At 44.1% G+C, this 13,105-nt stretch overlaps 1 protein-coding gene across 7 annotated transcripts in view; it reads right to left on the bottom strand.

Annotated features, from left to right (window-relative positions):
• The window catches only part of PLD1 (phospholipase D1), a 283,431-nt gene that overhangs the window by 251,624 nt on the left and 18,702 nt on the right, over positions 1–13,105 (bottom strand). Inside the window, exon 3 of one of the 7 annotated variants that reach the window (XM_018047786.1) lies at positions 10,050–10,179. The exons of the other annotated variants lie outside the window; for them this stretch is intronic. Coding sequence (XP_017903275.1) covers positions 10,050–10,162 — 113 coding nt within the window. The 5' untranslated portion in view covers positions 10,163–10,179. The remainder of the gene's footprint in view (positions 1–10,049; positions 10,180–13,105) is intronic. 7 annotated transcript variants of the gene reach the window in all.

Here is a 13,105-nt window from a genome sequence, read left to right as displayed (position 1 = left end):
TAAAATGGCACAGTGGACTTCCCTGGTGGTACAGCGATAAGAATCCACCTGCCAATTGTGGGGACACAGTTTTGATCCCTGGTCCAGGAAGGTCCCACATGCCACGGACCAACTAAGCTCATACTCCGCAACTACTGCAACCCCACGCTGCAACTACTGAAGCCCCTGAGCCTACAGCCTGTGCTCCACAACAACAGTACCCACCATAATGAGAAGCCCATGCACCGCAACAAATAGTGAGCCCCACTCACCACAACTAGAGGAAGCCCACGTGCAGTAATGAAGACCCAGAGCAACCAAAAATTAAAATAAAATGGCATAGTATTGGTATATAAGCTATGCACATCCTCTAGTTTATTTAAATCATCCCTAGATTACTTATAATACCTAATATGATGTAAATGCTATGCAAATAGTTGCCAGTGTGTGATAAATTCACGTTTTGCTTTTAGAAATCCACCTTTTGGAAAATGCTTTTCTTTTCCCAATATATCTTCAGTCCAGGTTGGATGCAAAACCAGACGATAATGGAGGGCCGCCTGTGATGGTTGGAGCTCCAGCAGCCCTCTTGGACATGGGCCACATACTGGAGATGGCAGATTGGAGAGCTAAAGAGAGCCTAATGATTCCTGCTATCATGCCAGCTTTCAACTGCCTACTCGCAGGCTGCTTTTACATGGGAAATAAAGCCACTGTCTGGGAGTCTCCGATACTTGTAGCTAAAGACAATAACCAGCAGATATAAGGGTTGTTTGTTCTATTCTTCTGACTCCTTTAGCAGTCAACCAATACATCTAAGTTACCACGTTATAAGGAATAGGTGTATTTACTTTCACTACTATGTGCATGGGGACACATTAAGTATTTAAGAAGATTAGATAAGCCATCACAGAAAAAGCCCACCTTTCTCTATGCTTCTACACTTTGTTAAAAGAAAACAAGAAAAGTTTACAGTCTGCGATAAATGCCTTCACAAAGCCACTAACTTGAATTCCCATGGAATAGAATTTCATATGGCAGACCTGTGGTCATATCCAAATCCACTTATTCGACAGATTTGGGCAGTATCTCTTTAGATAGGCTCTGCCTTTTCATGTCAGAGTCATCTAATTTCTTCCAAACCAATAACCCTTGAATACATCTGGGGTATATTTTTTTGCTGAATACAAACCACACAGTCATTTCAAAGCCTATAATTCACTTCAATAGCACTGAGCTTTCTGGACGTTCATGAGCATAACCACCCAGAGTGGCAGACACTCTGGGCGGTAGCTTTGCCAGCCTGGGCTCTTAATGTGTCCCTACATCATGATGAAAAACTGTCTGACACACCAGGCAGCTGACAACTGTAAGAAAAAAAAAAAAAAATCAAGCCCGTGACCAAGGGGAAAATGAAATGATTAATATGGAAAACACAGCAAGAAACATCAAACAGGGAAAAGTTGACATTTCCTTTAGCTTCAAAACCTTTAGCTTAAAGTAAATTTGTTTTCTTCTCACCCTGACTTATCAAAGGCTGGATCAAAGTATCAACATGGTAGAAAAGTGTCGATGTCTTCCCATCCCTGGATCATTTATGATACTGCAGTGTTGACTCCTTTTTTTATTAGAGGGCGGAAAGGAGGAGAGGTTAATATCATCATAACTCCAAAGAGATAAACCGATGGGAAACTGTAAGCCGAAAACACAATAGGCCAAATTATTCCCAGCAGAAGCCACAGTCCTGCGTCAGCTCCTTTGTTCATGCCATTTCCTTCCCTTCAGAATTCCCTGGATATTCCTCTCTGGGTGGTTCTTGGGATCCTAATCCCCACACCATCCCTTCAACACCGTTGTTCTTGAGGTTCCGAGCCCTCACTAGGCCACCTGTCAACTTTTCATTCTGCATCCTCTTGGGGAGGGCAGGGTGTCCCACAGTCATCCATGGTTTCACTAGTTTTATTCCTCTCAATGCCACCATTGCTTCCACTCTTTCTTCTGAATGCCGAGTACCCACTGAGCTGTCCCTCAGGCATCTATTTTTATGAAATTCAGAACTGAGCAAGATTAAACTTCTCTACCTCAAACCTCATTCCATCCTGCTCCCCTTCCCACAGCCCAGCCACATGGAGTATGGATCATCGAAAAAACAAGAGAGTTCCAGAAAAACATCTATTTCTGCTTTATTGACTATGCCAAAGCCTTTGACTGTGTGGATCACAATAAACTGTGGAAAATTCTGAAAGAGACGGGAATACCAGGCCACCTGACCTGCCTGCTGAGAAACCTGTATGCAGGTCAGGAAGCAACAGTTAGAACTGGACATGGAACAACAGACTGGTCCCAAGTAGGAAAAGGAGTACGTCAAGGCTGTATATTGTCACCCTGCTTATTTAACTTATATGCAGAGTACATCGTGAGAAATGCTGGGCTGGATGAAACACAAGCTGGAATCAAGATTGCCGGGAGAAATATCAATAAACTCAGATATGCAGATGACACCACCCTTATGGCAGAAAGTGAAGAAGAACTAAAGAGCCTCTTGATGAAAGTGAAAGAGGAGAGTGAAAAAGTTGGCTTAAAGGTTAGCATTCAGAAAACTAAGATGGTGGCATCCAGTCCCATCACTCCATGGCAAATAGATGGGGAAACAGTGGAAACAGTGGCTGAGTTTATTTTTTGGGGCTCCAAAATCACTGCAGATGGTGACTGCAGCCATGAATTAAAAGACGCTTACTCCTTGGAAGGAAAGTTATGACCAACCTAGACAGTATATTAAAAAGAAGAGATATTACTTTGCAAACAAAGGTCCGTCTAGTCAAGGCTATGGTTTTTCCAGTGAGACTTGGAATATGAAGAAAGCTGAGCACTGAAGAATTGATGCTTTTGAACTGTGTTGTTGGAGAAGACTCTTGAGAGTCCCTTGGACTACAAGGAGATCCAAGTAGTCCAAAAGGAGATCAGTCCTGGGTGTTCATTGGAAGGACTGATGTTGAAGCTGAAACTCCAATACTTTTGGCTACCTAATGCGAAGAGCTGACTCATTGGAAAAGACCCTGATGCTGGGAAAGTTTGAGGGCAGGAGGAGAAGAGGATGACAGAGGATGAGATGGTTGGATGGCATCACTGACTTGATGGACATAGGTTTGGGTGGACTCTGGGAGTTGGTGATGGATAGGGAGGCCTAGTGAGCCGCAGTTTATGGGGTCACAAACATTCAGACACGACTAAGCGACTGGGTAAGGAACAGGAGACTTTATTGACCTCTTTCCTCTTCCCTCTCTATTTCCTCTCCTTAACCCTTCTTATCCTTCCCCATTTTTCTAGTCCCCCAGTCCTGGACGCAGGAATCTGGTCGAAGGGCCCTCAGCCTGAGCTGAGGATTGGAGACTGATCACCTCCTCTTGGTAGAGAACTTGAATTCTGGTTCTGGTCTGGTCTGATTTCTGGTAGGGCCGAGTTCCAGTCCTCCCTTCTCTGGAGGCCCAGGGAAAAGTCCCATAATGCCTGGGTATCTGTAGGTGGCAGGAGACGTCTGTAAGGCACCCTTTTCGCCCCCCTCTCCCGCCTCCTCCCCCTTCTTCTTTCAACATGGCTTCCTTTCCTCCCTTGAAATCTTTGATGTTAGTCTCTATAGGAGGTTTTCTGAGAGACTGTATTCTTGTATTTAAGGCAGAGGTTAAAGCATCTGCCTGCAATGTGGGAGACCTGGGTTCAATCCCTAGGTTGAGAAGATCCCCTGGAGAAGGACATGGCAACGCACTCCAGTATTCTTGCCTGGAGAATCCCATGGACGGAGGAGCTTGGTGGGCTACAGTCCACGGGTCGCAAAGAGTCAGACACGACTGAGCGACTTCACTTCACTTTCACTAAGCGACTGAACTGAACTGAACCATACTCCATGGCTCAGTTACTGGCCCCACCACATTTCCAGGGCCCACTTCCACCTTTCATCTACTCCGTACATGTGTGCTAAGTTGCTTCAGTCATTTCTGACTCTTTGTGACCCTGTGGACTGTAGCCTGCCAGGCTCCTCTGTCCATGGGACTCTCCAGGCAAGAATACTGGAGTGGGTAGCCATGCCCTCCTCCAGGGGATCTTCCTGACCCAGGGACTGAACTTGAATCTTTTCTGTCTCTTGCACTGGCAGGCGAGTTCTTCACCACTGGTGCCACCAGGGAAGCCCTTATCTGCTCCACCTCACTTTTGTGCTAAGAGCAGTGGAGGCTATACAACCCCCATATGAAATCCATATGCTCTGGGAGATCAGATGGGTCAGAAGGGCTCCTGGTGGTCAGGAACTCAACTGCACCAGCTGCTCTGCAAGGGGAGAGGGACGTCTTAGAGACACTTCCATGACTTCCGGGGGCCACACCAGGAGAGGGGAGGGGACGTTTTCTTGCCAGCTCCAGCCTGGCTGGGGCTGCGACAGTGAGCGGTTACAGGAAGAAATGGAGCAGGCTGTCTTCCCCCTGCCTCTGTGAGTCACAGAGAAACCCAGTGACTTCATGTTCCTGGAGATAAATTTCTGTGGGGCAAATGCTGGGTTCCAACATCCTTTGAAAGCTCCCTCTCCCAGATCTCCAAACTTAGGAAAGCAGTCTAGCAGATGGCTTCTTTGGCCCGGATCCCATTCTCAGCTCTGGCAGGGGTGGGACCTCACCTTCAAATCCCCTTGACCCATAGTCATCAACAGGAAGGCCAAAAAGGAAAGACAAGTAAGATATCTCAGAGGCTCCAAGAATATCTGGAGGAGACTTACTAAAAGTCCTACATATCCATATTTGGACAAAAACCAGTGAAATTTGCATTGTCTGTAGTAACTGAACTTCCTTTGAAGCCTCATGCTTGTGGGACCCGAAGACATTTCCTAAGTCTGTGTCCCACTTTTCATGTCTAAAATGGTTCAGTTCTGTTCAGTTGCTCAGTCGTGTCTGATTCTTTGCAAGCCCATGAATTGCAGCACGCCAAGCCTCCCTGTCCATCAGCACTTCCCGGAGTTTACTCAAACTCATGTCCATTGAGTCAGTGATGCCATCCAACCATCTCATCTTCTGTCATCCCCTTCTCCTCCTACCTTCAATCTTCCCAGCATCAGGGTCTTTACAAATAGTCAGTTCTTCACATCAGGTGGTCAAAGTATCAGAGTTTTAGCTTCAGCATCAGTCCTTCCAATGAATATTCAGGACTGATCTCTTTTAGGATGGACTGGTTGGACTTCCTTGCAGTCCAAGGGACTCTCAAGAATCTTCTCCAACACCGCAGTTCGAAAGCATCAATTCTTTGGCTCTCAGCTTTCTTTTGAGTCCAACTCTCACATACATACATGACTACTGGAAAAACCATAGCCTTGACTAGACGGACCTTTGCTGGCAAAGTAATGTCTCTGCTTTTTAATACGCTGTCTTGGTTGGTTATAACTTTTCTTCCAAGGAGTAAGCATCTTTTAATTTCATGGCTACAGTAACCATCTGCAGTGATTTTGGAGCCCCCCAAAATAAAGTCAGCCACTGTTTCCACCATTTCCCCATCTATTTGCCATGAAGTGATGGGACCAGATGCCATGATCTTAATTTTCTGAATGCTGACCTTTTTGCCAACTTTTTCATTCTCCTCTTTCACTTTCATCAAGAGGCTCTTTAGTTCTTCCTCACTTTCTGCCATCAGGGTGGTGGCATCTGCATACCTAAGGTTATTAATATTTCTCCCGGCAGTCTTGATTCCAGCTTGTGTTTCATCTAGCCTAGCATTTCTCATGATGTACTCTGCATATAAGTTAAATAAGCAGGGTGACGATATACAGCCTTGACGTACTCCTTCCCCTATTTGGAACCAGTCTGTTATTCCATGTCCAGTTCTAACTGTTGCTTCCTGACCTGCATACAGATTTCTCAAGAGGCAGGTCAGGTGGTCAGGTACTTCCATCTCTTTAAGAATTTTCCATAGTTTATTGTGATCCACACAGTCAAAGGCTTTGGCATAGTCAATAAAGCAGAAATAGATGTTTTTCTGAAACTCTCTTGCTTTTTTGATGAACCAGTGGATGTTGGCAATTTGATCTCTGGTTTCTCTGCCTTTTCTAAAACCAGCTTGAAAATCTGGAAGTTCACGGTTCACGTACTGTTGAAGCCTGGCTTGGAGACTTTTGAGCGTTACTTTGCTAGTGTGAGATGAGTGTAATTGCGCAGTAGTTTGAGGATTCTTTGGCATTGCCTTGCTTTGGGATTGAAATGAAAACTGACCTTTTCCCCCCAAGTCCTGTGGCCACTGCTGAGTTTTCCAAATTTGCTGGCATATTGAGTGCAGCACTTTCACAGTATCATCTTTAGGATTTGGAACAGCTCAACTGGAATCCCATCACCTCCACTAGTTTTGTTCATAGTGATGCTTCCTAAGGCCCACTTGACTTCACATTCCAGGATGTCTGGCTCTAGGTCGGTGATCACACCATCGTGATTATCTGGGCCATGAAGATCATTTTTGCATAGTTCTTCTGTGTATTCTTTCCACCTCTTCTTAATATCTTCTGCTTCTATTAGGTCCATACCATTTCTGTCCTTTATTGAGCCCATCTTTTCATGAAATGTTCCCTTGGTATCTCTAATTTTCTTGAAGAGATCTCTAGTCTTTCCCATTCTGTTGTTTTGATCACTGAGGAAGGCTTTCTTATCTCTCCTTGCTATTCTTTGGAACTCTTCATTCAAATGGGTATGTCTTTCCTTTTCTCCTTTGCTTTTTACTTCTCTTCTTTTCACAGCTTTGTAAGGCCTCCCCAGACAGCCATTTTACTTTTTTGCATTTCTTTTTCTTGGGGATGGTCTTGATCCCTGCCTCCCGTACAATGTCACGAACCTCCATCCATATTTCTTCAGGCACTCTGTCTATCAGATCTAATCACTTGAATCTATTTGTCACTTCCACTGTATAATAGTAAGGGATTTGATTTAGGTCATACCTCAATGGTCTAGTGGTTTCCCTACTTTCTTCAATTTAAGTCTGAATTTGGCAATAAGGAGTTCGTGATCTGAGCCATAGTCAGCTCCTGGTCTTGTTTTTGGTGACTGTATAGAGCTTCTCCATCTTTGGCTGCAAAGAATATCATCATTCTGATTTCGGTGTTGACTATCTGGTGATGTCCCTTGTCCACATCTGGTGTAGAGTCTTCTCTTGTGTTGTTGGAAGAGGGTGTTTGCTATGACCAGTGTGTTCTCTTGGCAAAACTCTGTTAGCCTTTGCCCTGCTTCGTTCTGTACTCCAAGGGTGAATTTGCCTGTTACTCCAGGTATTTCTTGACTTCCTACTTTTGCATTCCAGTCACCTATAATAAAAAGGACATCTTTTTTGGATGTTAGTTCTAGAAGGTCTTGTAGGTCTTCATAGAACTGTTCAACTTCAGCTTCTTCAGCGTTACTGGTTGGGGCATAGACTTGGATTACTGTAATACTGAATGGTTTGCCTTGGAAATGAACAGGGATCATTCCGTCGTTTTTGAGATTGCATCCAGGTACTGCATTTCAGACTCTTTTGTTGACTAAGATGGTTACTCCATTTCTTCAAAGGGATTCTTGCCCACAGTAGTAGATATAATGGTCATCTGAGTTAAATTCACCCATTCCAGTTCATTTTAGTTAGCTGATTCCTAAAATGTTGACATTCACTCTTGCCATCCCCCATTTGACCACTTCCAATTTGCCTTGATTCATGGACCTAACATTCCAGGTTCCTATGCAATTTGCTCTTTACAACATCAGACTTTGCTTCTATCACCAGTCACATCCACAACTGGGTGTTGTTTTTGCTTTGCCTCCGTCTCTTCATTCTTTCTGGAGTTATTTCTCTGCTGATCTCCAGTAGCATATTGGGCACCTACTGACCTGGGGAGTTCATCTTTCAGTGTCCTATCTTTTTGCCTTTTCATACTGTTCATGGGGTTCTCAAGGCAAGAATACTGAAGTGGTTTGCCATTCCGTTCTCCACTGGACCACATTTTGTCAGAACTCTCCATGACCCTTGGGTCATCTTGGGTGGCCCTACACAGCATGGCTCATAGCTTCATTGGGTTAGACAAGGCTGCGGTCCATGTAATCAGATTGGTTAGTTTTCTGTGATTGTGGTTTTCAGTCTGCCCTCTGATGGAGAAGGATAAGAGGCTTACGGAAGCTTCCTGATGGGAGAGACTGACTGAGGGGGAAACTGGGTCTTGTTCTGATGGGCAGACCCATGCTCAGTAAATCTTTAATACAATTTTTTGTTGATGGGTGGAGCTGTGTTCCCTCCCTGTCATTTACCTGGGACCAAACTATGGTGGAGATAATGCAGATAATGGTGACCTCCTTCAAAAGGTCCCATGCATGCACTGCCACACTCAGTGCCCCCAGCCCTGCAGCAGGCCACCACCAACCCACACCTCCACTGGAGACTCTTGGACGCTCCTGGGCAAGTCTGGGTTAAGTCTCTTGTGGGGCCTGCTCCTTTCTCCTGGGTCTGGTGCACACAAGGTTCTGTCTGTGCCCTCCAAGAGTCTATTTCCCAGTCCTGTGTAAGTTCTGGCAGCACTATGGTGGGGTTAATGGCAACCCCTTCCAAGAGGGCTTATGCCACACCCAAGTCTGCTGCACCCAGAGCCCCCGCCTCTGCGGCAGTCCACTGCTGACCCGTACCTCCACAGGAGACACTCAAACACAGTTCTGTCTCAGACTCTGTGGAGTCTTTGGGTCCTGGTGCACACAAGGTTTGTTTGAGCCTTCTGAGCATCTCTGGCGGGAATGGGCTTTGACTCTAAATGCGAATTTGCCCCTCCTATCATCTCGCTGGGGCTTCTCCTTTGCCATCAGACGTAGGGTATCTCCTCACGGCCGCTCTAGCAAAGTGCAGCCCCCACTCCTGACCTTAGATGTGGACTTCTAACATAGCTCAGGTACATTCCCCCCCGAACCCTGGACTACTTTCCTTCAAAATGTTCCTACAGATTGCTACCAGATCTCCTAAAACTATAACTCCAGGAGTGTTCTGAGCTGGTTGATCCTAGATTCTGAGAACTGACTGGTAAATTTTCAGAAATTTTATACATCAGTTGTTAAACATTAACAAGGATTAACACTTAAATTATATAAATTTAAACAATGAAATAAATTATATTATCCCAAAGGTAATAAACACTTGAAATTCATCCCTTCTTTATTGTTCTAGTACATGCGAGCAATATCTATGCTCTTGGGTTACTTAGTTCTGTTTTATTATCTGTGGAAATGCTATTATAATGTTATCTACTGTATATCCTTTCCTAATTCCCTGTAACTTGAAATTGGTCATGATGGGTATGTTTTCATATGGAAATTGACAAATCAAAGCTTTTTTTTTTGTTTTTTGTTTTTTGTTCAGTTGATTGTCTAAGCTTAAGAAAGTGAGAGAGAAAATGTTAATGTGTGGTGCCCGTTGTAGTTATATTGTGAATGTAACAAAAAGTTGAGAAACTATTCTTCTATACTATTCAATTCATGAAGATGTTTAATGAGCAACGGAAGTTCTGGGCTATGCCTTCGTTGTTTCACTTTCATCTTACTGCATCCCGTAACAGGAAAGCATCAGCTATCCTCTCTCCTCAGCTGTAACCATAGATTGGCTATGCATACAAGACTTCAGTGAAAACTGCCAACCTGTCAGAATCAATTAGCTATGCGGACTTTACAATAAAGAATATTGTCTATTCTATCATTATTTGTAAACTGTGTACTATACATCCTTTTATATCAGTAAAAGTTATTACTGATGCACTTATTTTTCTGGACAGCTGATTAAACATTTGCTAAACATTTACAAGCACTCCACTGTAGGACTTCCCTGGTAATCCGGTGGTTAAGACGCCAACAGTCCCAGAGCAGGGGGCAAGGGTTTGATCCCTGGTTGAGGAACTAAGATCCTCTGCCGCACGGCGTGACCAAAAAAGAGAAAACAAAAAACAAGGACACCATTGTATAAACCTGATCAGCTGGTTCCTTTGTTAAAATTCCCTCAGTAGCTCCCTGTGTCAGCCACCTTTTATGCACGACTTCAGATCCTCTCAAACTCACCTCGTATTCCTGCCATAGCAATGGCAGCCAGTTCCATGAAGAATCCAGCCAGCTCTCCACATGTGAAACCTGCCAGGGCCTCTCCATCCCAAGCTCCTCTGATGCTGTTTCATGAGGTGCCCAGGGGAACCTGCATGGCAGTCAAACATGCCCAGTCTGAAAAAGTCAGGCTGCCTTTAATCAATGGGAGATGAGAAAAATGAATAAAATTCTCTCCCGTATTTTTCTCCAGCTGAACTATGCTGAGACACATTTCATACGCCTTTCCCTAAGAAGACCCCTTGTGAACAAACAACTAATTGTTGAGAACAACAGCCAACTCAATAAACTCCTCTTTGTACTGGTTTTGCTTCCTTCCTCGTGTAACTCTGGTCCTGCACTCCTGCTCCCCAGATGGCATTCCCAAGTAAACTACCTAGCCCAAGACTCTCCCATTGGATAGGGTCCAAGCTTCCTATCTCAACAGCAATGGCCCTCTGCACCTGGACTTCTACCTCCTCTCCTGCTTCATTCCCAAGCGTATCACACTGGTCACAAAAAATGCACACACTTTCTTCCATCTCTGATGCTCTGTTCCTGCCGTTCCCTCTGCCTAGACTTCTCCCCAAAGGATGTGCAGGAAGGTACTACAACTATAAACTTACAAATGAAAAAAACGGAGGTCTGGCACAAGGTTTTCAAGAGCTAATTTAAGACAGAGCTGAAAACGCTCCTTGTTTTTATGGGCTTCTGCTTCGGGTTCCTAAAGTGCCCATGAATATCTCTACTCTAGTCCTGAAGGTCTCCTGAATTAAATGTTTCCTTTTTCAGCCTCCCAGGATACATGGATTTCCATTTCTCTGTAAACAATTATGTTTTATTGCCTGAACCATTTTGTCTCTCCCTAAAGAAGCGGGGAGTAATAGACTTTTACTCAGTGATTCAACCCAATCCCTCAAACATTTCTAGCCACTTTATACAAGCACTTATGAGACTGTAGGAAGGAAAACAAAACTGAGTAAGACATGCTCTTTACTCAAAACAAGTTTATATCCAGAGGGAAAGTTAGGGATGTGCACAAATATACCAATACAGAGTGTGATGATTATAATGGAAGAATGAGGCCAGAGGGTTTAAAATATTTGCTATACTCATTCAAAAAAAAACACATATATATACATATACACATAGAACATATACCAAAAACATGTTCACATGCATAGTACATAAAATGGAGGAAGAGCAAGTCAACATACTAAGAAAACCATAAGCAAAATGAAGAAAAGTTCAGAAAAGAAGCCTATTTACAAATGCAAATATCTGACAGCTAATAATTAACCCTGATCAACCGATCCACAAATATATGAGTGTGTGCACATGTGCATGCTCAGTAACTTCAGTTCAACTCTTTGCAACCCCATGGACTATAGCCCACCAGACTCCTCTGTTCACAGGATTCTCCTGGCAAGAATACTGGAGGGGGTTGCCATGTCCTCCTCCAGAAAATCTTCCTGACCCAGGGATCAAACCCAAGCCTCCTGCATTGCAGATGGATTCTTTACTCCTAAACCACTGGGGAAGCCCAAATATATCAGTACCTGTTACATATAAGCCGTTTACTTTCTGTACAAAAATATTCTGTAATATTTAAGACAATCAACAACCCTCAAAACATTGATTAGAACTGTACAAAAAGAGACCTCTAAGGGTACCTGATTCAGTCCCCTCCTCATGAAACCAAGGTCCCACTAGGTTCATCTTTTTTTTTTATCAAACTACTTCCCCTGAGAGATCCAGCCACCCTCGTTCCTCCCCAACAACTCAGACTTGAATCCTCTATCTCTTTTGACCTTTCCATCTCTTTGATCCGTAGGAACCAATCAATGACCAAATCTGTGGTTTCTGCACAAATCCTCCCCACTTCATGCTTTTCTTGCTTAGAATTCCTAACCAGTCTAATCCCCAGTCATTCCTAACCAGCTCCCCTGAAATCATTCTTTCTCTTTCCAAGCCATCCATCGCATTGCTGGAGTTGCCCTTATTAAATGTGACTCTGATCGTGCTGTTTCCTGGTTGCCAAAATACAAAATACAAAAACATATTTAGTTTAAATTTCCAGCTCTCTCATTCTCAATTCCATGTTTCTGGTTGTTCCTTCCCCCATATCAACCCTCCAGTCCATCTAGGCTAGCCGACATCCCTGCTCCCCTACACAGCCTGCACTCTCCCTCCCATCAGGAGACTTGGGTAGCATCAGCCTCCCAAATGTCCTACCTGTCTAGGCTTTATCCACTTGTTAAGATCCTGCTTAACCTCTCTCTCTTCCATGAGGGCTTCTCAGATCTCCAGCTGGTTGTTAATCTTTTGACTCACTTCTCCACACTCTGTTTCCTACTGCACATTACTTGTACTTATTTCACAGCATTTAATCTTTGAATTGTGGTTACTGATGTGTCAGCTAAACCATTAGACCAGTGGTTCTCAAATCACAGTCCCCAAACCAGCAGCATCAGCAGCATCTGGGAACTTGTTAGAAATGCAAAAATTCTCAGCTCAGCCAACCTACTGGCTCAGAAACTCTAGGGTGAAGCCCGGCACTCTGAGCCCTCAGAGCCCTCCAGGGGAATCCTAGGCACAGTGGAGTGTGAGAACGGCTGCACTAGACCATAAATCCCCCGAGGGCAGTGGTGAGGATCAAGACGAATTCATCCTACCTCCAGAGGCCCGGTCTGAAACAGATAAGAGGACTGGCGGAATTTCCGAAAATAAATTGCCCAGGCTCACATTGAGCTAGTTGCTGAGACAAAACCAGAACTCAGGTTATCCTGCATAACAGACCAGAGTTCTTTGCAGCACATCCACAGTTTCTGATAGGGAATTTAGACCATTTGAATCCATGCATAGAAGTCTACAGTGAGGAGGAAATGCATTACCTAATTACGACAGATTGTAAAATAAACACATCAGGCCATTTTCAATCTGTCATCTTCAAAATGATGAATTAGTTGAGCTGGCCAAGAAGGTTTACTTAGAGATGCCCTGTTTACATGAAAGGTGAAACTCTATAGGAACAGAAG

Source organism: Capra hircus, chromosome 1 (genome assembly GCF_001704415.2).
Source record: "Capra hircus breed San Clemente chromosome 1, ASM170441v1, whole genome shotgun sequence".
Classification (NCBI taxonomy): Eukaryota; Metazoa; Chordata; class Mammalia; order Artiodactyla; family Bovidae; genus Capra; species Capra hircus.
The sequence above is the reverse complement of the archived record's forward strand: the minus strand, read 5'-3'. Positions and strand labels throughout refer to the sequence as shown.